We start from the raw sequence: 24,222 nt of genomic DNA on the forward strand, positions 1-24,222 counted from the left end.
AACCACCTGCAAGAGATTTGCTCCTCCATTAGCTATCTTCCTAAACAGGCATGACCATAAACTTACTGTAGCTTGGAGATGTTAAGCATATTGCAATAAAAATGTCATTGCTTGGCTTTACTTTAGGCATTGTTACAGATACGGTACCACGGACTTTATTGAGCAATTAAAAAATATACACAAGGGACAACAGCTTCTTTTTTCTGTATTTTTCAAAATTTGACTTTCTTTCAATTGGAGAACCCAGTTTCAAATATGAAAAGGGCATTTGTTCTACAGTAACTCATTTCATTGCTGTATTCATTTTTTGTTACCGTTGCTGTCATTTTATCTCCAGTCGTTTAGGAACTTCGCTGTTCTGGGAATTACAACTAAGTTGTTCTTTCTGATTCTATTTCCCCATAGAGTTCAGCTAGCTTCTTGAACTCAGGTCCCCAGTCTCCAAGGTAATTATAATCCTGGTCAGAGTGTGTTGTGGCTGAATCCAGAGAGCTGATAGATCCAGCTTCTGATCTATGACCCTCATAGGCATATGTCTGTAGGGAGTCATATGGGGGCACGCTGAGGTCCAGGTCAGCCTCTGCCAGTCTTTGTTTAATGAACTCCTGAACATCTATACTGTCAAGGCTTGAGGAGGGATGATGCCTGGGCACAGATTTCACTTCAGGACGAACATCCCTCCGGTATTTTAGCTCCTCAGCAGCTGACGGATTCCGCAGTGCTGTGATGTCAAATGCTTCTGTGTCTTCTTCTCCACCACCCTCATCATCATATGTCACAACATTTTCCCGGACATCTTCTTCTGAAATGATCAAAGGCTCCTTCTTGCTACGTCTTAGGGTGATGAAAAGGACCACAATTGCTAAAGAGAAAACTGCAGATATTAGAGTAGGTTTAAAGTTTACATCTGAAGTAAGTAGATATATGCTAAAGAAATAGCAGATACTAAGTCACGAATACAGAGGTACAATATTTTCAGGCTAATATTGGTATTTGGGATCATTATGTCAGGCACGTGTCTGTCTGTAACAAAGGGTCACCAAACCTGTCCAATCTGGAAAAGAGCGTACTTATATTCCTAAGTGAGCAATGCCTTTGCTGTGTAATATGATACCTGAAGATAGGTTACTGTATGCCTGGAAAACACCCATGAAATCCATACGGCTGTGTTTTGACACAGCAGCATGCCAAAGGGCAACAGGCTGAGACCACACAATTAAGGGGAAAATTAATAATGCTGTACTGAAATTACAAACTTCTAATACAGCCTGGTCTTCCAAAGGGTCAGTAAACAGCACTCTTCTACTGTAGAAATTCTTTGTGGGGATTGCTGGGGTTTCTTGAGCCAATAACAAAATTGACTAGTTAGATTATTAGGGATTTCATAAAGGACATAAAAGGGGATAACATTTTTTCAATTAAATGAGAAATGAGTAACTAGGGCTGACAATTTTTTTAGAAGCATTGTTAAGGCTTTCACTGCTTCATTAAAATAAAAATTTAGCATATATATTGAATTAAAATATAAAAGGTTTATTTTTTCTCTTATGAATATTTAATCTTGTATGATAAATTATAAAACTATAAACTAAATTTATTACTATAAATTTTAAAACAGCTTTCTGACAAGGAAGTTCTGAAGTAAGCTGTGAGGAAAGTAGTCTTTAGAAAATGTAGAGCCTTTGGAAAAAAATCCTCAAAATCAAAATTCCCATTTTTTCTTGCCATCTCTATAAGAATGCAGAAAGGCACAAAGGCAGTACAGAGATATGTACCCAGCAAGTTGTGCTTCTGCCAGAAAAAAAAAATAAAAAAAAATTAACTAGTGGGTAACATTCAAATTGGCCTGGGCAAAAAAAAAAGTCAAGAGAAAATGCACTTGCAAGGGCATTTATCTAATGGAGTCATCTTATAGTCTCGTATGTCCCTTGCCCCTTGGATTATGTTGTGCATTACTATCAGCTTATCCCACAAAGAAATAAAGCCAAGAAATGGCTTTTGTACAGTGCTAATGGTGCTTCTTACAGTGTAATGCATTTCAAAAAGCTTTCCTCATCTCCTTTCTATTATTTTTCGCACTGTTCTAGACATGAAATTAGAGTCAGTGGCTTTTTAAAATCTCTCCAAATTACAGAAAAAAGATCTGCACTGCTAATTACTTGATAACCTCTGAAAAAATAATTTCTAGTGGATTCCAGATATTCATGAATATCCTTTAAAGGCATTTTTCCTTATTAATTTTAGCTAAACCTTTCCCCCCTAATCACAGTTATGTGCTTCTAGTTCCTCCTACTACCAGGCAGCCTCTGGTTCAAAACCATATCATATTAAAAATTTCTGCCCTGTCACATTCAGAGAGGCAGCGGAAGGATAGCATTACTTGATATTGAAAATGGCTTACCAAGAAGAATGACAACACAGAGCAGGATTGCGATCAAAGCTCCTGTGCTCAAGCCAGCCGAGGAGAGGAAAGCTTCAGCATGGCAAGTTCTCACTTGTCCATCTCTCTCACATGCACAAACCCTAATTGTGAGAGTACTGCTGCTGCTGAGAGCGGGCACTCCACCATCAGAAATCAAAACTGGGAGGTAATAGATATCTTGAGTGGTTCGACTGTATCTCCTTCGTCTTGTCAGGATGCTGGCTGTATTATCTACAATATCAAAATCAGAATATCATTCTTATGAAGCAAAAAATGAAAAATGTTATTGACTGTTTGTTTCCCGTAGAGTAGAAGCATGGGGCAGCTTAAAAGTAGACAGTCCTAATCTGTGAAATGCACAATCTCCAACAGAGGAAAAAGAGGAAGCAGGGGAAAGTAACTAGCATTACATAAATAAGATTATTTAAGCTTATGTAGTTTTCTTAGAGCCTAAATGAACTTTGACAAACATTTTAGGCCCAGTTTTCAAGTGTTTTAATCCCACGTTACGCTGTTAGTAGTACATGGACACTTGTAAATGTGAATAACTGGAATTCTGAGAGTATCTGTTGTAGAATTCATCCACAACATAAAATACTCTTGATTCTCAGAAGACTGTTAAAAGGTCTTTAGTAAAAGTTAAAATAAGACTTTCATGTTTTACTCTTTGTGACAGGTTTTATAGATCAAGTGAGCTTTCAGAAAACATCTGAAAGGACAGTGGCCAAAGACTCATGCTGTGGAGAGGTCAGGAAGAAGAAGGGAAGTGAAGAGGGATGGAGAAAGGGTAAGGAAAGGAAGGGGAAAAGAGCAGATATTGTATGTTCTAAACTGGTAGAGGTTAAAGGTAAGAAAGCAAAGGGGAGATAGTGATGTAAGATTTTGTCACTATTATGTTACCTACAGGTCCATCTGGCATATACTACACTCCATGACAATACTAATGTTTATTACACACACATTGCAAGAGCATTTATAGGCACTAATTAGGATAGTAAGCTGCCACCCATATCCCTTTAAGTCCAAGAAATTAAGGGGCATAAAGAGTGCAGGGGAAGAAAAGCTATGATAATATACAGTTATATCTTATTTTTATATGTGTAAAATTTACTTTCAATTTGTTGCCACCACTTTAAAAGTACTGGTCCCTGAATAAGAGCCCACAGGTAAATCAAACAAAATTGGAGACAGTGAGAAATCAGAGACATGCGCAGTTTTGGAGAGAGACAGATGGGGACTGAGAAATGGGAAGAGAGACTGGAATAAAAGAGCTCTGCTCTTGTACTGCTTGCCCATGATTAACAGTCACACAGTTTCCACATTTTGGGGTTGTGGGTTTGGATTTTTTAACAAACAACACAGGGGTGATAAGTGCAAAAATATGTCTGTTGGGTTTCTCTTCCTATTACAAACCAACCAGAAAATGTCTTCTTTTTCCTTACCACTGTAGCTGCAGCATTAAATGGGTTTATCATAATCTATGGAAAAATTAAGTCTGTGGCACTTTGTGAAAATCTAGTGCAACAATACAGCTAGTGTGGAATATTTTAGCCCATAGGACTGATTACTTTCCACGTGCATATTTGAACAGAGGAGTTAATTTTTTGTTTAAACTATATGCAAGCTGTTTACCAGGTGACTACTCTTCGTGCCACATCTTCTATCAAGCTGTGTGCTAAATTTTGAAACATTCATTTTAACTCGCTTCTCTCAACATTTTGCTTTTGCATATCACCCAACAGTGGTAATGAGAAAAACTGGTAGTATAGCCCCACATCAGCATAACATCATAATATATTTGGTAACAGGTTTTACACAAGAAATATATATGAGGTGGTAAGTGATACCCTTGCTGCTGAGCCAAGAACTGAGCATCAGGTTCCACTGCATTGAAGTTCATTAGCTTTTCTTCTCCACCCTCTCTACTTATCTTCTTGGAAATCTCCAGAACAGTGAGTTTGTTACAAACTCATTAGGTTTTGTTCTTCTCACTTGCAGTGGGTGCAAAATATGATATTTATTTATTTATTTATTTATTTTGCAGTAGGCCTTGAAGTCCTCTTCTACTTGTTCATGTCAAGGTATACTTTTGATGACTGAATCCCGAGACTCATGCCAACTCCCTCTTTAGAGGCATGACACCAGCCACTTATAATGCTGTTTATATTCATTCCGTTTACAGAACCTTATTGAAACCAGAATAAGATGAACAGATAATTCTTTCATCTGAAAAAATCTGACACAGATTAAGATCATCACGTTGTGGAAATATTTCCATAGAGATTATAAAATACCTATGATAAAACATACCCTTTTCCTTACAAAGCTACTTACTACACCATCCTCCCCTCCAAAATAAAGAAGTGTTTTCAATAACCTGCAGAAGAACCCCAACACAGCGGTGATTAAAAGATATGCAGTAAATCAGTATTTTCTTTTGATAGAGGGTTGTGGAAATCCTTCCTATATACCTATAGAATCAAAGAATCTCTTAGGTTGTAAAAGACCTTTAACATCATTGAGTCCAACCGTCAACCAAGCACTGCCAAGTCCACCACCACACCATGTCCCTAAGCACCACAAGCATATAGCATATGACATGCGGAAGTATTCCTTTCATTTTTATAAAAACTCTGTTAAACTTTAGCTCTTCTTCAAATTGCTTAATCTGGGCTTGTGAAAGCTTATAAAAACATACTGTGGTATTCTCAGTAATGCTGAATTTTTTCATTATCTTATTGTTAAGAAATAAATGATTTCCACATTATTTTTCAACTAGACTAGGGAGCAAAGTGTTCTGTATTATAACTGAGTCAATTAATTGATTGAAGAAATCAAGCTTGATATCACTGAAATTCAGATTGCATTTATTGTATAAAGAAAACTCTCCCCTAAAGCAGACTGAGCAATGACCTTAAGGCCATAATTACAGACTGTGCCCACCCATGGAGGTCTTACTAGGCTCTGCCAGTCTAATTCTAAGATATACAGAAAAGTCACAAGTCTAATTTTACAAATTTGGACCAGTTTGTTCTTTGATACATGTATGATCTTCTACTTTTAATTAAATGCAGTACATGAACAATCACAGTGATCTATATTAAAAGACTCCTAAAACAAGCAAATAATCTTATGGAAGACAGATTACAAAGAGGTAGATTGCCTGCATATCTTTTAGCTTTTCAACACATATTGGTATAATCAGGGGGTAAAGTAAGCAGCTGTTTTATCTTTCTGCTACATAATGTTGCATAAAAAGCTTTCATTTGCCCTTTTTGAATAATATCTTGCCCATTTGCCACTCTCTCCATTTTTTTATGCTAGACTGTCAGTCCCAACTTCCCTAATACTGCTGGAGGACACAGATCAAATCTTCAGTGGTTCTAAGAGGGAAACCACCATAGAATACAAAATGACCTTCAGCTGGTCTGCCTGTCAGCGGCCAAAGCATTGGCAGATTGAGCTCTAGATACAGCCCAAGAGCAGAAATAAACTCACATATCTGTGATTAGTAGGCAATTTCAAACAAATAACATATTTTGCATAAAAAGAAGTTAATGTTTGCAGTATATATACATATAAGGTGATGACTGCTGCTTCTGCCTCTCTACATGCAGAGAAAAGCTTCATCATCACTTCCTCCATATGCATGAAAAACTCCACTGACTTTCTAGTTGTTCAGAATCCAATTTATAATTGCCTCTTTCCATCACCTCTGCCTTTTTACATTGAGCTTCCGAACTAAGAAAAGAAAGGAGGGCACAGGAAAACCAAGGAAGCTCAGATACAATGATAACACCATGGAAGGTGACTACTGGAGCACTTTGGAGGATGCTCATTTATTATTCACAGTTTGAGAATTCCTTTGACACATTATACATTACAGGCAGACTAAAGAGAAATGGAAGTAAAAATAACCTCAGTTTTTGATCTGTGACGCAGGAAAAATGTTAATTTGCATCACAGGCATGGGTGGATGAACACATTACAAATTTCATTTTATACAGATGCCACTGAAGTCATTGAGCTCCAGATTTTATAGAAAAGCAGGTGTCTACTTCTGTGGGTATTAAACTATCTTGTGGCATAACATTAAGAAAAAGGAATCTCCAAAGGGATGGTATCAGAAAAATGGCCTGCCTTTGTTCCAACTCTTGAATATCCTCCATCACTGGGCAATTTTCAAAAGGCCAGATCTTTGAGAAAAGTGGCAGAGGGGAAAAATAAAACTGCAAATATTTTTGTGAAATGAAACGTTTGTCCTGAAGAAATAAAAGGACAGAACAAATGCTAAGCATCCTCTAGGGAGTTATTCTTCCTTGAAAGTAAGGTAAACTTCGTCTACTTTCAGAAGTCAGCAGTCTCAATTTATTAAAGTAAGAGAATGTACAAATCTTACTGGTGGTGTTGGGTGAATGTGCACAGTCTCTGCACAAACCCTTATCATCCAGGAAATTTACAATACCCATTGGAGCATCCATGGTAAACTGCATATCTTGTGAAAACAAATACCACCGGCAAAACAGTGCTTTACAGTGCATGAAATTCGTAAATGTTCTCTTGCACCTAAGTGAGCTGTTCTCTAGGGGGTTCAATCTTCTGCCAGCTTCCTGAAAAGTGTTGTGTAACTTCTGAAAGAGGTCTCTAATAGGTAACAAAATAGGCAGAAAGACGAATGATTTTTTCAATCTCAGAGAGAGAGAGAGACTATGCAGAAGTGTGTGTCTATATATTAACGGTTGGGGGTATCATAACAAGGACATATGCTCACATGCATTTTCCAACAAACTGAAAAATGTTGACAAATATATCAACCACTCTTTAAGCATCTGGAAAAATACTATGATTCTTTCAGGATAAAAAAAAAAGTACAGTTTTAAAATTCAGTACTTAGAAACAGCTCTATTGTGAAGAAGTTCTTTCATCTTTCCTCTGATTCCCCAACAGAAGGTGGGTTTAGTCTCATATTGCCCTGGCAAATTTTTAGTGGGTCATCCAAAAGCAGGTATTTCTGATTAGGCAGAAAGCGTTAATTTGAGATACTCCACACAAGTGAAAAATGCATTTAAAAATTATCTATAACAACCTAAAAATCAAAGTGGGAAGAACACAGACAACAATAAACTGAGTTATGTAGCATCTGAACTGCAACATAAAAGCACCTCCAGATTAAAAAGTATTTGGCAGCTCAGGTTTTAATAGAAATTGCAACATTTTTCTGGACAGAATAAATTGTAAACAGCCCTGTTTTCATTAAAAAGCCTTCATAAGCACATTTCACAGACAAGCAAAAAGGCATCTTCCCTAGGTTTTCTACCTAAAATTGCAGGAAATGATTACACCTTAATGTGTTTTCTTTGTATAGCAAAGAAATTCTATTGCAGCTCTTGTTCTGTCTTGCTTACATGTGTACAGATACTACATCATCTTATTTGCTGTCCTCTTGTTCATGCTCTTTAGCCTTTCCTCTCTCTGAATAGTACTTTGTCAGTATACAAAAAACCTCAAATAGCAGCAAAGAATCTACTGTAGCTTAAGAATCCAGTCAGTAGGGAAAATGGTATCATATTGTGTCTTTTCCATTTTTTTCTTTAAAATGAAAATTGTAAACACCAACAGAATCCAGAACGTGATCCAAGCAACTCTTAGGTTCAGCTGGACTGCATATTTGGTATAGCCCTGTGGCTGTCTCCTGACCTACATTTCCCTGAGGGTTTTAAGCTCTGCGTTATGAGGGTGCATAGTCAAAGGCTGCAGCTTTAACATTGTGGATTGCTACTAAGTAAGGGCACAAGTTCAGGCCCGGAAGATAAAAGCTTAACTGGTTATATGATCAATTATCTGGACTGACGCTTTGATATCTGTTTCCTCTGCTGAAGCCATAGAATATTATTGACCTGAATCATACACATGCTGAGATTGTATATTGCTGCAGTCTATACAGGTAGGTAGGGACAAACTACAAAATCTTATGCTTGTGCAAGTCCTCTAGATTTCAGTCAAAGTGCAAAGATATAAGCTTAATATTTATAGATCCAATTCACTGCTGTAGAGACTTGCAATCTTGTAGCTCTACTGATGATAATGGAGTGGGGGAACATGCATGCAATAGTGTATTTGGGCTCAAAGAGCAGAATTCTGTTGTTCTGGATTATGAAAACAAGGGAAGAAAATGTCTACTGAGTTTTTTGTGAAATGAAACCTTTGTCCTGAAGAAATAAAAGGGGAGGATGTCTGGATCCAAAGATCACTGCACGAGAAATATAACTTTGCAGTGACAGATACAGCTGCCACTGACTACCACTTTCAATGTGCCATGAAGATTTTGTTTTTTATCATTCTGCAAAACATTATATAACACTCTCTTAAGGCAATTGCTGTAGGTTTTTTTTTTTAAAAACATAACATAACAAACAAACAAATAAAACCCTCCAAGAATGCCAGCCTTTATGGAATTATTAAATCCAGAGGTAAAAATAGCAGCTATCTTCCATTTAGAGCATTCTGTTTCTTTTTAACAGCTGATGCTCAAAAACATGAGTTTTCAAAAGTGCAAACTTGTCACAGACAGAAGAAAAGCCCCTTCTGCCCACCATCTCTCAGATATTTCCTAGAATAGAAAATGACATAAGTTCAATTTCTGAATAGGAATAGATGATAAATATGAAAGTTGTAAATACTAGATAATGATATTGTGAATGCAATTCAGAAGTGTTTCACTGATATTTTACATATAGATTGTATCACAAAGAAAAGGTGCCAAGGAAGGGCAGTGTTTAAAGAGTACAATCAAAGGGTGATGTGCCAAGCAAAATAGTGACAATGTTTTGTTTTTAAGATAAATTTCTTGTTATGATTTGAGTTAAACTGTCATTGTGTTAATTATATAGGTAAATTGGAAATTGCATTTCTGGAGTCTCTGTAAGCGTAGAAGTTTTATGTGAGATGTTACAGAAAGTGCATACTTATTTTTTGTATCTCCTTAGGTGAAATAAAAACATAATGCACAACAGGCCTTTACCTTAAAGGACACCTTTTCCAGTTCCTTCCCCTATTTCCCCCTGCAAAATCCAACTTAGGATAGTCCAGACACTGCCTTTCTGCTGTTGGTGGTAAAGTCACTGCTCACTGCTCTTGGGGAGGTAATAAGAAAGCATCAAATACTGCTGCATACTTATATCCAAAGCGTGACTGCTGCATTAGAGATTTATGAAAAGTTGTCAACCTCTTGTAAATATGTGTAGGTAAAAAACTTGTGTTGACAGGCAGTCCTTAAGGTGTAACACAGCATTTTCCACTGGTAATAAACACATATAATACAGACCCTGATTAAAATATGTTCAAAACCATAAAATAGCTACTTCATCATGAACCAGAATTTTAATAAAGTTATCCAAAAGCACGTCTGGATGTAAGTATCTTGTACTGAAATGAACATGGCCATGGTCTCCCACATGAGATCACAGTGCAATACTCAATGAGTTTATTTGAATCGAAGAATCACGGAATCACTAAGGTTGGTAAAAGACCTGTAAGATCATCAAGTCCAACCATCAACTAACACCACCACGCCCATTAAACCATGTCGCACAATGCCTCATCCACACGTTCCTTGAACACCTCCAGTGATGGTGACTCCACCACTTCCCTGGGCAGCTTATTCCAGTGTCTCACCACTCTCTCAGTAAAGAAATTTTTCCTAATATCCAGCCTAAACCTCCCCTGGCGCAACTCGAGGCCATTTCCTCTTGTCCTGTCGCTAGTCACTTGGGAGAAGAGACCAACACCCACCTCTCTGCAACCCCCTTTCAGGGAACTGTAGAGAGCAATGAGGTGTCCCCTCAGCCTCCTCTTCTCCAGACTGAACAACCCCAGTTCCCTCAGCCGCTCCTCATAAGACTTGTGCTCCAGACCCCTCACCAGCTTCGTTGCCCTTCTCTGGACACGTTCCAGCACCTCAATGTCCTTCTTATAGTGAGGGGCCCAAAACTGAACACAGGATTCGAGGTGCGGCCTCACCAGCGCTGAGTACAGGGGCACGATCACCTCCCTACTCCTGCTGGCCACACTATTTCTGATACAAGCCAGGATGCTGTTGGCCTTCTTGGCCACCTGGGCACACTGCTGGCTCATCTTCAGCCGGCTGTCAATCAACACCCCCAGGTCCTTTTGTGCGGGGGAGCTTTCCAGCCACTCGTCCCCAAGTCTGTAGACTCAAATACAAAAATACACAACAGTACACTTCCTTTATTTCAAGGACAACCCTCTGGCTTTTGCTATAATGCTCCATCACGATCTGAGTGGAATTGATATGCTAATCTGGGAAAGGGCTGGAATTACCACTTAAAGAATATTTTTAATATATGAATTAGTCCTTCAAATATTATTAGTTTTTTAATATTTATAGATATTGGATTGATCTCTTTTGGAACCAGAATATGAGAGCCATGAACCTAGCCCGAACAAATAGCATGACTTGATTTTTTTTTCTGCTGTAAGTATAGTTAGACATTGGAAAAGATTCTTTAGGAAGATTATGCAATTTCCTTCCCTGAAAGATTTTACAAACAGATAAGAAATATGTGTAAAGAATAGTTTAAACATCACTGTATGTGACATATGTACCAGTGATGGAGTTAATGCTTCTCAGTGATTACCGATGAGTAGTGATCTCTTAGATTTCAGAAGGTATTCCACAGCACAACTGCAAAAACGTAACTGTAAAATGAAGCCAGCCCCCCACACTTCCACACATGCATACAAACAAAACCACACAATGCATACATACACAAAAGCTCATGAGGAAAGCTACAGACAAGCATTTAAAGTTTACTCTCTTTTTCATCAGGTTGCAAAATAGAAACCATGAGGCAATACTCAACAAATAGTAAGGCTCATTTTGGGTTTTTTTGGAAAGGCTGGATGGTTCTTTGATTCCAGAAATGTTCAGAAACATTTGGCTGGGTGACTCTGAAGGCTTTTTTCCTTCCGGGCCTATCTGCTATGAATTTCGGATTGTACTTTTTAGGCAGACTTTGTTATGAAGGGCATGAAGCAACAGACTATGATCCAGGAAGCACTGAAGGACCTGCTTTTGGTATCCATAAAAGTAAGCATGAATTCAGCATTTATGCCCCTTAAATTCTTATTTTCTCCTTTAAGCAATAACCAGCAATAACCTTGACAGTACCCACTCAGTGCTATTCACCTAGAAATAGACCAAATTGCCAACATCTTTTTCATTAATCCACTTTTTAGAAACATTCCTGAATGTATGAAGCATAAATGCTAAAATAAAATGGAATATAGAAATAAAATGCAATATCTGATTATTCATAGTTTACAATATGTTGTATACACCATGTCCTTGATATCAGCCAGTTCAGCGATGATAGATTACGGTTTTCTCCTTCTGTCGAAAAACGCATGGAAATTATTCTCTTCAATGAGACATCCCAGACAAAACAGAGACCCCTTTCTTTGAGATTTATGTGTTTGCTTTACCTTCATTGTCCCTTAGAGTAAAGTTGGGATTCAAAGAAAGCCCTTCATCAAGGGAAAAATGGAATCTTGCCCCATTTGCAGAGTAATCCTTGTCAGTTGCAGTGATAGTCTGAATTACCTGAAAAAAAAAATGAACAGTGAATGTGTTGAAATTTGAACTTGACCCAAATAGTACCTGTCCTCAGCAGGAAGCTCAGACTTAGCTTATTTTAATTTTCTACTTGACTGCTGCTAAATTCAACTGATGAAATGACTGGGCCATTAGCTTGATTTCTCTAGCACAAAATACTTTAAGAAACACTTCAGAGCTAGATAAAAACATCTAAAGTATCTATACTTTCTAACATCCTGATACAGTCAGGACGTGGTACAGAGATTTTCATGATCTGCATTGCATCCTGGTGACTTTCAGTATTACAGTTTCACCCAAAAATCTGTTTTTATGAAGCTAAAATTCAGGCTGAACCAGGATGGTCTATGTGGAGCATCACCTGCTTGCCATCCCAATAATTAGATGCACTTCAGTGTTGGTTAGGAAAAATAATTATTTAAGCAAAATGGCAGGTATATAATACCAGCTCTCTGTTTAAAATTCCTGTTAAGAATCAGTTTTAAATTGCTGGAGAATGGAACAGGTAGAACAGCAGCCACTCCTGGTTTTAGTTTGGTTTGCCCAAAAAGAACAGAATTAGATGTAGCAACCATGTATGGGAGAGGTATTTTTGAAAGGTAGGACCTTTGCCTTCAAAAGCCCTGGTGGTTTTTAAAATTTACTTTCAACTAAAACTGAGCTAAGCTTTTGGAACGTGTGACCAAGCAATATTTCTACCTCTGCTTTCATTTTCTTTCTGGGCCTGGAAGCTCAAGTGCTAAAGTAGATTTTAATAAAAGTTGTTCCTGTGGTATAGGCAGTGAAGACTACACAGGCTGCTGCACAGAGCTGATAGATATCCTGAGGGCAATGTAAAAGGGGGAGGGAAAGTGCTCTTTTCATGAGAATTTTTCTGTTCAGCTGTAGTCTGTCTGGACTGAATCTGAAACATAAACAGTGAGGGCTCAAGTGGTTTGGTCTGTTTTAAAACTAAAAGACAACACACAGTTCTCTACCTCCAGTCACGTAAGAGAAGCAAAAATACATTTTAAAGCCAATAGAGTACAATGCTTACTCCATTGACTATATACAATATAGTACATTATATTGACTATACACTCCTGAGACAATTAACAATACTGATGATAATTGCTGAGAATATTTTAAAAGTTTGTTGTAATACTTCTTTTGCTGAACTGTAGCAGAATAAGATCAATCTGAAACATCTATAATCATGCAGTTTACCGAAGTGATGGCAATATTGGTGAAAAAGTTTGGCAAAAGCTAATTGTTCTCTACTGAGTATTGCAAAGGTGGCATATCTGTCATTGAAACAACTGCCATGTAAAAACAGAAATATAAGATTATCTTAGACAGGTATATTTAGTTAATAATGTTGAAATGGTATGAGGCAAAGCAAGACCAAAAAAAAGGTTGATGGAAGAATATTTTCAAGAGAATCAGTTTCTGTTATTACTCAAATGCTAAAAATACTGTTAAATAACATACATAGCTGTAAAAAATTCACATAAAACCTTAAAAAATATGAATTTATTAAATACTGTTTAGAAATCCTCAGTGCTGTTTATCAGTGAAATATAAGTAATTTTGCCATGCATCTTCAGCTTTTATTTGACAGCCTAGTAGGTAAACTTTGATCCTATTGCCCTCTCTTACATAAAACATTCAGTGACATTTTACAGAATTTTGCTTCAAGAACTTGCCATTTTGCAAAAAAGCCCCCTTTGATCAAGACCTCAGTGCCACAAGACTAGTATAAAATTTATTTGTTTTTAAGACTAATCTTAAAACTCAACAAAACATACTGTGTACATTTCCTGATTTCACACATGGAAATTCAAGTATCCCCTGAATTCACCAATGTATGTAAAAAGTATAGCACCAGATGGTAGAGAAATCATGCTTTTTCATGTGGAAAATAGACATTGTATGTGTAATAGAACAGGTCGAAATATTTTTGACAAAACCATTTTTAAACAGAAAGTTCACACTCTTTCAGAAAAGGCTCTTGCTTTCTAAGGAAAAGATTTCTAAGACATTCATTCAGAGGTGAGGAACAAAAGCATGTGTTCTCTTGACACCCAAATGTACTGTTAACCCTTTTCTAATTAATAGGCCAACTAATTAATGGCCTATTAGTAGACATCAACATGCACCTTACCAAAGGTGATTAAAATAAAAATGTAGACATAGAACCTCAGCTGCTGTAAAGCTCACTTGGCAGCACTGAAGCAATGAAACTGAAGAGTTTTGCTATTTTTTTAAAGGCAAGATTTGGAGAGAAAAGAAAGAATTTCAAGAATGAAGGAGAACTAATTGAAGAAGATAAAGAGCAGGTGCCAAATTCTACTCAGATCCTTTTCAGAACTGAATCAATAAACAAGTAAACATACACATGACAAACTTATAGTAGAGGCATTTCTTGCCAGCTAACATTGACTTCCTTTGGCTATTAGAAATAACAGCATCCAGGGTGAAGTAGCTCATGTTGGCAGCACAATATTTATACACCCTGATTCTGAAAAAGTCCTCTGTGTGTGCGCGCGCGCGCACACGTACGCACACCTGTGTGTTAATTTACAGTGATGGATAGTGTCAGGGAAATGACATTTCACTACTATCACAACTTTTTCTATTATTCCTCAGAAAAGCACCCAGAAAAAATTGAATCTTTGGAGAGCTATACTGAATATGACTAGCAGGTCTAATCAGAGATTTTAACAGGTTCATACTCTGCCAGGACAAACACTGAACTTGGAAACATTCAGAAAACTGTTAACGCTTCACTCCTTCACTTTCCAGAACAAAGCACTGGAATTTTTTTTTACATCACTATTTGCTCCCATTTTCTTAAAAATAATAAAACAAGTTGCATTTGAAGCAAAAGAAAATTTCATTTGTAAGTTCACTTTGTGGAAGATTACAAAATTTCATTTTCCATACTTGGTTAAATTTCACAATCATTCACAAAATCACTATATTTCTAGAAGTCAGATTTCTCCAAGTCTGGATACTATCTAAGATCAAATCACAGCTGTTTTATCTACTTTAATATGTAATATCTACCAGGCTTCACCTGGAAGCTGTTGGAGATAAATAGGTTATCTTCTCAACAAGGTGACTGCTAAGGGAGTAAAGCTTTCACTTCAGTGTGGAAATGATCATCTTCTCACAAGCATTTTCTGTTTGAGATGCCTTAGGGGGGTTCATTTAAGCACTTAAGCCCTTCAGTTTTATTGGCTTTTTTTTTTTAAAAAAGTAAATAAATTGATCTGTGGAGGGAAAAAGAAGCAGGAGACAGAGGCTGTGCAATTAGATACTGTGATTTCTTTCCATAGAAGCCTCTTCTGAAAATAAACAAGCAAACACAAAAAGTCTTCCAATGGCAAACTACTGGTTAGCTTATCTTGCACATAATAAATTCAAAATAGAAGTGCTGAGGAAAGAAATGAGGACTTTTACAGTGCAGTGCAGGGCTGGAGCCCAACCTCAAAACACTAGTCAAGCAAAAGTGCCTGGCAGTACCTGGCAGAATTTGTTCTTTAGTGATACATCTTATGAATCATTCTCACAAGATGATGGATAACTTGGAGTAAATTCTGCCTTTTCAGTGATTCAAAACCATCCAGCTGGGCACGCTTTTTAGCATATGGAACACTTGTCTTGTTCTGTAATACTTGTTTATTTGTCCCTCCTTAATATTTGTTGAACACTGTCATTTTCTTTCTTAAAGTAGACAGTAAGATCTGAGTAAGAGCCATGTACTTTTGTGGTTTTTTTGGTTTTGGTTTTTGTAGAGTGCAATGCTATCACAATCTTTTCTGAAGCCTTGTTGTGCAATGTAAATAAAAATTAGTGCATGTCATATACATAATGGAGTCCTATTAGTTTAAGAATACAACAGCATGCTGATCCAGCCTTTCGTATCAAACCACTGCTTGGAAAGTCCTTCATGGTAGCATTAATTCTGGGTGTTAAATTGCAATGCTACAGAGCTCAGGAGTCATTCATGCTTGCAACAGTTGCTCAACTGCTCTGCTCAACAGCTCTGCCCAAATCAGGAGCAAATACTGTTATAGTAAAACTTATTTCATCCTTTAAACATCTCTCTCATAAATTTCCATTTGCAAAGCTACTATTGGAGAGTTAAAACTTTGCTAATAAGAAACATTAACTACTCACCACCAACAACATCCCTGGCAAACAGAGCATTTCTGAGCTAGCTTCACTGCATGTTTTAGCTTATTATTAATTATAACAATTATTTAACAATTATTGTTAAATTAAATAATTAAAAAAAATCAGAATATGTTGGAAGCAATTGCAATAAATGCTTAAGAGATTTTATCTTCTTTTTTTTTAAAATTACTCTTCTACAAGTTCTAATTCTTCTATATTTGGCTTTGAGGTTTTTAGAACATTATCTTTACTTTAATAAGCTTGTTAATAAGAGATATTCAGTTGATAGGCAGACCTACTTAGACTTTCAAAGGCTTTGCGTGAGGTGTCTCCATAAGAGCACTGAAGAAAACTATGCAGTCATTAAGAGGGAAGATCCTTGCACAAGTAATTCCTCAAAAGACAGGAAATAGGGTCTCTTCTGTAAATTGTCTATTCCACAAGTAAAGGAAGTCCCAGAGATTTTCTGTTGCACATAGATTTATGCTGGGCCACTTGTTGGTCAGTGTAATAATAAACATCTTTTCATAAAGAGTATGAATAATCAGCCCACCAAATCTACTTATGCTACTGAGTTGTTCAAGGAAAAGAGGAAGGCCTGACACTAAAGACCTTCCAATACTCAGTAGCCAGGCAATACAAAGTCAGGTGAAATTTATTACACATAAAGTCTTAACTTCACATACATGATGATAATCTCTGAGCTGACCATTACTTTTAATGATATTCGTGTTATGGCAGGCAGTTCTTTGCATCGAATGCTTAGTAGTAAAGCCACTGTTAGAAAGCGCTAGGAAAGGAATAGAGAACAAAGCAGAGACCATCACATACTATGAAGCATAAACTATGGTAAGAATTATAAACCACTGCATACCTGCATCTTGAATTTTGATTCCCCATCTCAAGGTGAATAGAGAGGAATTGGAGAAAGTTTAGAGGAAGACAAGATGAATGATCAAAAGTCTAGAAGGGCTTTATCACGGCTTGTCCAAGTTAAGTAGGACTCTTCAGTCTGGACAAGAGACGGCTGAGGGGCAATGTGCACATAGAGGTTTATGAATGGCACAGAGATAATAAATAGGGATCAACTGCTCTCTCTCTCTCTCCCAATACAAGTACTGAAGACAGCATGGGAAGATTAAAAAAAAAAAAGAAAAAAAAGAAGGTGGTAGGTCTTCCTGAAACATGCAATTAAACAGTAAAATTCCTTGCTGCATGAGGTAGCAGATATCAAAAGTTTATGTTTGTTGTAGGAAAAGCTAGATAGATTCATATGAGATGGTTATTAAAGGATTATTAAAAGCAGAGAAACCACACTTGGATCAGGAAATGATCTGCAAATTATCTGAGACCAGGGAGGTACTTGGGGTAAGCATCATACATGCTTGCCATGTTCTTATGCTGCCCTTTAGGTGTCAGCTTTTAGCCACTGTTAGAGTCAGGATAACTTTGGTCAGCCTAGAGTCTGATGGGGTACAGCATTTTTATAGTCTCAACATTAAAAATAGAAATATGCCACTATGCATTTATGCACACTGCTTTTAAAGATTTGATAAGAAAACTGTTATTACTAGTAATACATTCCTCAGGAAAGATATGAGCTCACAATCGCAACTTAAAACCTATGTAATAACGCAAAACCAGCATAGAGTGCTGGGTAAAAGCTCAATCTATGCAAAAAAGCAAAGGCACTTGGTAAAATTGTCAAACCATGGACTGCAATGAAGTGCACTGATCACAGAAGCAGTGGCTGGAATGTGATTCTGCTATTCAGTCTCTCTCTGACTCTCCCCATGCTCATAGCTGTGCAAAACCCGTTCAACATCTTTTCCATAATGACCCTGCACAGAGAAGGGTAATCAATATGCAAAAAGTGAGGATGGCAGCCATGTTAACGAGCCATTTCACTAAGCTGTATTTGAAACCTTGCTACCATGTGGCACTTAGATGACAGATGTTAAATCTGCTTTATCCATTTTGTTCAGGATAGTGACTTGTCAAATTCCATCACTTATCTGACAAGATTAAAGTTTTGCCTGTCTTTACTGAAGGTAGTCTGCATGTTTTTTTGCAGCAACAAGAAAGATATATTGAACAAATTCCCAAATCTTCTCCCTTCAGCCTAATACAGTTAAAAAGTTGAATCAAATGTGAAATATGAAAATGAAATTAGGAAAAATTATGACATGTGTTCCCCAAATCAAACTTCTTACCTATGTGGTATTAACAAATAAACTAATTCTTCTTTCTCACTGGGAGAAAGATAACTGTGAGAGTTACCTGACCAGGCTTTGCATTCTCACAGACGACTACATCATACTCTCTGGAGAGCCTTGGAGGGTTGTCATTGACGTCCAAGATTCTAACACCAACTGGAACGTAGCTTACTAGCCCAGGATTGTCTGCAAAATACACAAGGGGGTATTAAGCCTTTTGAAATATTCAATATTCTGTGACATTCCCAATTTAAACATGGTTTCTTAACACAATAACTGGATGAGAACTAGATACAGCTGCAGAAATTTAGGTAGCAAGATACTAAAAGATGTTGCTTGCTGTGCTTCATTAACTGTTTTGAAAAATAATTAAAAAAAAAAGAGTGGAAAGTATAGTGTGAGTCTTAAATCACTGTTATATCAATAAAAATGCAAGTTACTCTGGAACTGAAGGGGGAGAAAGCTGTTGGAGTTATCGCATACTGTCACGCTGTATGCTAAGAAATGAACCATTGCTTTGTAATGAATGTGAAAGTGTCATCACAGTATTGAATAAAATCTAATATGAAAAATATTAAAAACTTTTTCTCAGTTCCTTAAAGTTTAGGAAATAAAACACCAAAATAATAAGAAAATATGAATGCATAGGCACATATAAACCTTTCCCAAGCTTGAGTGCAGCTTCCTCACAAGTTATGCTATTACACAAAGTAGTCAATAAGTCTTGCTTTAGCAGTGACATACCAGTAAGAAAACGATGTTTAAATAACGGTGTCTTAGGCTGTGATCTGTACTTGCATGTGAGCTCACTCTCAAAAAGAGCTCACCCTCAAAAAGCACAATAAATAGAATCCTTTCAATGAGATACACCTTTCATGAAGAAATGGGAAAACCCCCATTTTTTTTTAATCCATAATTCCCTTGTTCTTACTACTAAGTACTAAGAAAATTTTATTTGATTGAAAGAATTCTGTATTAAAACTTTTTATAATTAGCTAAAATACACCTTCTGAAGTCCGTATAAAATTCAGTTGGTTAGATGACAAACTTCATTTTACTTTCACCAATTAAATGAAGTAGAAGATAGCAAAGTCAATCTTCCAAACACAACAAGATGGAAGAATGGGGTCTTACAGATTCACATTTTAAAAGCGCATGCCCCCGTGTGTGCTCATGAGAAGAAAAAAAAAAAAAAAGAGAAACAGTAGTAGTCTAAGCCTCATTTGCCTTGGTTATTTTGATCTTAATTAATCCATATCATGTTTCTGTCAAAAAGGGTCATTTGAAAAATACCTTAGATTTGTCACACATTTAATGGCCTCTGCTCAGAATTCTGAAAAATATTGATTAGACACATATTTGGATTCAAAGCCATCAGTAATGTCGCTGCCCAATGAAAGAACATTTGAGAATGCTGAAGTTTCTTTTGACAAAGTGAGAGATTTATCCTTCTCTGTTTTCACCTGGGATACTAGTCAAAGAGCCTCGGGTTTAGAAGTTCTCTTCAGATTTTTCACTTTCTCTTTTTAACTAATATGTCTATGTTCACCTGATTATTTTAATTCACTTTTGGAACTTAGTCAATTATCCCCATAAAATGGGAATAGAAAGGAGATCACAAAAGTCAACAGAAAAGGAAGACTTAACTTAGATAACACAGGAACCTCTATTCCCAATTAACATTAGCATTAGCGGTTGTAAAAACACACTCAGAAGACATTCATAGACTTGCAAATTCAATTTTCTTGCTGAGATTTTCCTTGACTGTTGGTATTTTCAGTTTTACCCCAAAACTATGAATAACTTTACAACAGGTGAACTAAGGGACTAAAGTAGGCTACCTCAATTGTGTTCATGCAAGACTGAGACTTTCCATTGCTATCTAGAAAACACTTTTAGTGGAAAATTTTGGGGAATGTTAAAATACTGGGAATATATGAAGTGAACGTGAGGAAGAATGACACTTGGCTGTTCACTACGCAGTTGGGAGAAAGGAAGCAATCTTCTCTCCAGGAGACCCTTTGCAGAATGAGTATTAACATAAAAAGATGTTTGATCCTTCCCTGGAAGTAGGTCATGAGATTGTGCAGAACGGCGCAAGCAGTAGAGACTGAATACTTCTTATTGCTCACTGAAATACAGCTTGTAAACTCATTTAGGTAACTTCCTTTGTCAATATCATCAGACAATCCAATTACAAAAATCCTGTAATTACATTTACAGAACATGATATCTAGCAATAGATCATCTAAAGATGATCTACGACTCAAAGGAGCTTTGTTACTGAGGCTTTGTTCAGGAGGCTCTCGCACATAGTTTGTGAGGTATGTGAACTAGAAAGTGGTATAAATCAAAGGAAGGACACAAAACAGACAAAGAGAAAGCACACAAAAGCACAGAAAGGAGATGGAAGGCAGAGATCACAGTAAAGGGTTAAGGACAATTAAATCCATTTGGGAGTGGATTCATTAACTATAGGGAAGGAATTGAAGATTTTAATGCTAGAGAAATCCCAAAGAAGGTTTTGCCAGAAGGCAAAAAAAGTTGTGATTATCAGGTAATCATAGGATTACTGAAAAATCTTAGTTGAAAGGGACTTCTGGAGGACACCAGTCCAGTCTCCAGCTCAAAGCAGGGCCATCTTCAAAACTTTAAGGGGGCATAACACATCTAAGAGGAAGGGGGCAAAAAAGCAGGAAGAGCACAGGGCAGAGGGTACCAGAGACAGAGGAGTGTTCTGTAGGTCTGGCATGTTTGGAATAGTTACTGAGGAAGGAAAATCAAAATTTTAAGTCCAATTTATAGGAAAAATAATGGTAAATACTTTTGTTTCAGTACAGTGTATCAGACCTCTTTGCCTCGTCTTGAATGTGTCCTACTACCCAGTGTCGTCTGTTAAATTTGCATTATTTTCACAGAGGTTTCATGGACATTCAGAGAGTTTACCTTCATTTGTTCTGCAGCTGCTTTGCAGTACAAAGAATTCTTAAATAACCTTACCAGTTCAAAAGAGTGTTTAATGTACAAGGTATTATTAGTATCTTTCTGGAAGCAGTTACCTCATGGGATCGTTGACATTTGCAGGCAAATTTCCACATTGACAGCCTGCTCACTACAAAATGCTAACAGGGAAAGTATTAACACTTAGCAAAACAGTCTTGAAGTTTGTCAGATTGTGTACACTACATAGATATGCATGCAAGACGATAGCACAGTTTATAATGGGGGGAGAGAATGAGAATGAATTAAGAGGGACCTTACAAACTTTATTTTTTTTAGGTTTGGTTTTGTTGTTTTATTATAAAATAAATATGAACTCCAGCCTTTTTCAGGTGTACAACTCACTCACAATCTCCAAACCACTCTAATAACTGGTCCTTTCAGTAGTATATTTTTGTTAATTAGACAAATTTCTTGCAGCAATTTGGCAGATTTCCAGTTTTAAGATAATCAGTGCTGACATATATTTCAGGCCTGCGCATTATAAAACAGCCAAATCCATTCTGTGTCCTATTACCATTATGCCTCAAGAGTAGATTTTTCAAAGTGAATGCTCATTGAAACATTGCTGTGATTCACCTGTACTAGGAACTTGCCTTCTTATGCTTGAGACTTTTCCCACAATAAATAGATCTTCTGCCAGAATACTGAACATCTGTAAAGTTAATCAATTTCATTGAGTATCAGCCCCTCCACCAGCAAGTCCTCTGCGAACTTACAGAAGTCCCTATCAATAGGCGGTCTGAAGTCTTGAATCTTCTCTTCCATTAATTTCTGTGGGCAAACTTTAAAACCTCTGTTTAAGAAGAAAGCTCTTTCATGCAGCTACTGCTGTCTGAGATTTCATTTTCATATTAACAAAATTCCCACGGGCTTTATGAAAATAAATTCTACCTGAATGACATTCAGAATAACAGTCCTGACATCAACAGTCTTTGGTGGGTTTGTTTTTTGCCTTTTTTTTTTATTTAGACAGGTATAGTTAAACAGTTAATATCAAGAAAGCTGAGTGACTAATTTAACCCAGAGACAGCCTGAACTATTTTACAAAAAAATGGAATAATTTTACTTGTTTTAATGATGGAGAACAAAAATCTTCACCTTGCTTAGGATTAGAATTAATGTCTATGCTTTTGCATCGTCAATATTAAATATTGATCTTACCCAGTACAATAACAACTTTTTTTTCCTCATTTTGACACCTTTTCAAGACCTTATGAGGCAAGCCAATACTTAGAAAGTTCAACCAACTATCTATTCCGGTAGTTTTTTAAAGAGAAGTAGAAAGCACTCATCACACTTCTTTAATAATGATTAGTTTTGACACATTAGATGGCTGAATATATATCTAGGAAAGATAAAATATACTACAGAAACAGAACTAAAAAGATGAAAGAATGTCTAGTATGTAAGTGCAAGTGGTAATATTCAGAAAATACTGGGTTTAATTCAGGATGGTGCATATGCAATAAACTAAATTTTCTGGCAAGGAGAAAATTATGCAGAATTTAATAATAAATGTAACGTTCTGTTCTGATTTTTTAAGGTAGTGGGTACTTTTAAATATTGTTACCTGAAGTTGGCTAGAAAATATTTTATCTTTCCTTATAGCAAAATTTGACTTTTCGCTGATGAACGCAAACCTGAAGGCACTGATCACTTCTCTTGGATCATGGTAGTAGTGGTAGCAGTAGTAGCAACAGGAGAAATAGTAGTAATAACAGCACTGCAGCAGATGTAAAACATATAGCGCTCTAAAGCTGGCAACTCTTTCTGCCTTAATGCAAGCCAAATTCTGCAGCTCATAGACCACGCTGGTGCTCACCTCCTGAGTAGATCAGGACACCAAAAAATATATTGGTTCTGTGACAAGAAATGTCCGTTTTGAGATTCTGGTACTGATTCACAAAGCCCTGAACAGGGAAATGTCACATGATCCCAAAGACTGTCTCTTCTTTGGGGACCCACATTGATAGCCAGGAAGAGCCATACCCTACACCATCTTCAGATGACAACATAGGAATATCTTCATCATACCTTTCCCCAAAGAAACAGAGGAGAAGAAAGTCCATCATGCCTAGAAGCCAATGACTAAACCAAGATAAACAGGGAAATAAGCATCGAACTTGGAATTAGAAGCATCACTTCTTGAGCAGGATGGAGAAGGAGCTGCCTTTTGACAACTGTTTTTTTTTTAATAGTTTTGTGTATGCTTTCCTTATTGCATTGATAAGTACGTTTAAAAGAACGGCAGATTCTGCTACAAATCATATTATTGCGTTTTTATGGTCCATTAGTAGGCAACTTGCCAAGGCTGAAAATAAAGTGTGGCTGAAAATAAAGTGTGTATCATTGGAAAGTTTGGATAGGGTACCAGTATTGTGTCTAGCTCTCACCATTAAAAAGATATCAGATATCCAGTTTGCCACTACTCCATGAGCAAAATAGTCTTAAAACTCAGAGCATGTCATTTTTAAAATCTACTTTAATCTAGTCCACAATTAGGGAAATACTTTTGTGGCAGATTCTGTTTCTTGGAAAAATAAAGTGATTGTTAGCAATACCAAAACTCTTTCTGAAACTGAGCTAGCAGGCAGAACCCAAGTGAGGTCAAAGATGAAGAATGAATGTGATTTTTTTCTTGGTGGGGGCAGGGCTGAAGGTAACACTTTTATGTCTGGTTCTGTAATGTACCTAGAGAGATAATCATAACTGTAGCAAACCGATACAAAAGACAAAATTTCCCTGTACTGACGTTAAAAAAATGAATGCATTTTATTATTTAAGTG

At 36.8% G+C, this 24,222-nt stretch overlaps 1 protein-coding gene across 2 annotated transcripts in view; it reads right to left on the minus strand.

Annotated features, from left to right (window-relative positions):
- Nucleotides 1-371: 371 nt before the first annotated feature.
- CDH18 (cadherin 18) overlaps nucleotides 372-24,222 on the minus strand; it is a 175,830-nt gene continuing 151,979 nt past the window's right edge. Inside the window, exons 8-11 of one of the 2 annotated variants that reach the window (XM_059815672.1) lie at nucleotides 18,498-18,619; nucleotides 11,927-12,044; nucleotides 2,402-2,653; nucleotides 372-862 (exon numbers count right to left, since the gene is read on the minus strand). In XM_059815672.1, the coding sequence (XP_059671655.1) occupies nucleotides 372-862; nucleotides 2,402-2,653; nucleotides 11,927-12,044; nucleotides 18,498-18,619 (983 nt within the window). Of the gene's footprint in view, nucleotides 875-2,401; nucleotides 2,654-11,926; nucleotides 12,045-18,497; nucleotides 18,620-24,222 lie in introns of both variants that reach the window. The other variant, XM_059815671.1, reaches the window with a different exon arrangement.

Source organism: Gavia stellata, chromosome 3 (genome assembly GCF_030936135.1).
Source record: "Gavia stellata isolate bGavSte3 chromosome 3, bGavSte3.hap2, whole genome shotgun sequence".
In the NCBI taxonomy this organism is placed as follows: Eukaryota; Metazoa; Chordata; class Aves; order Gaviiformes; family Gaviidae; genus Gavia; species Gavia stellata.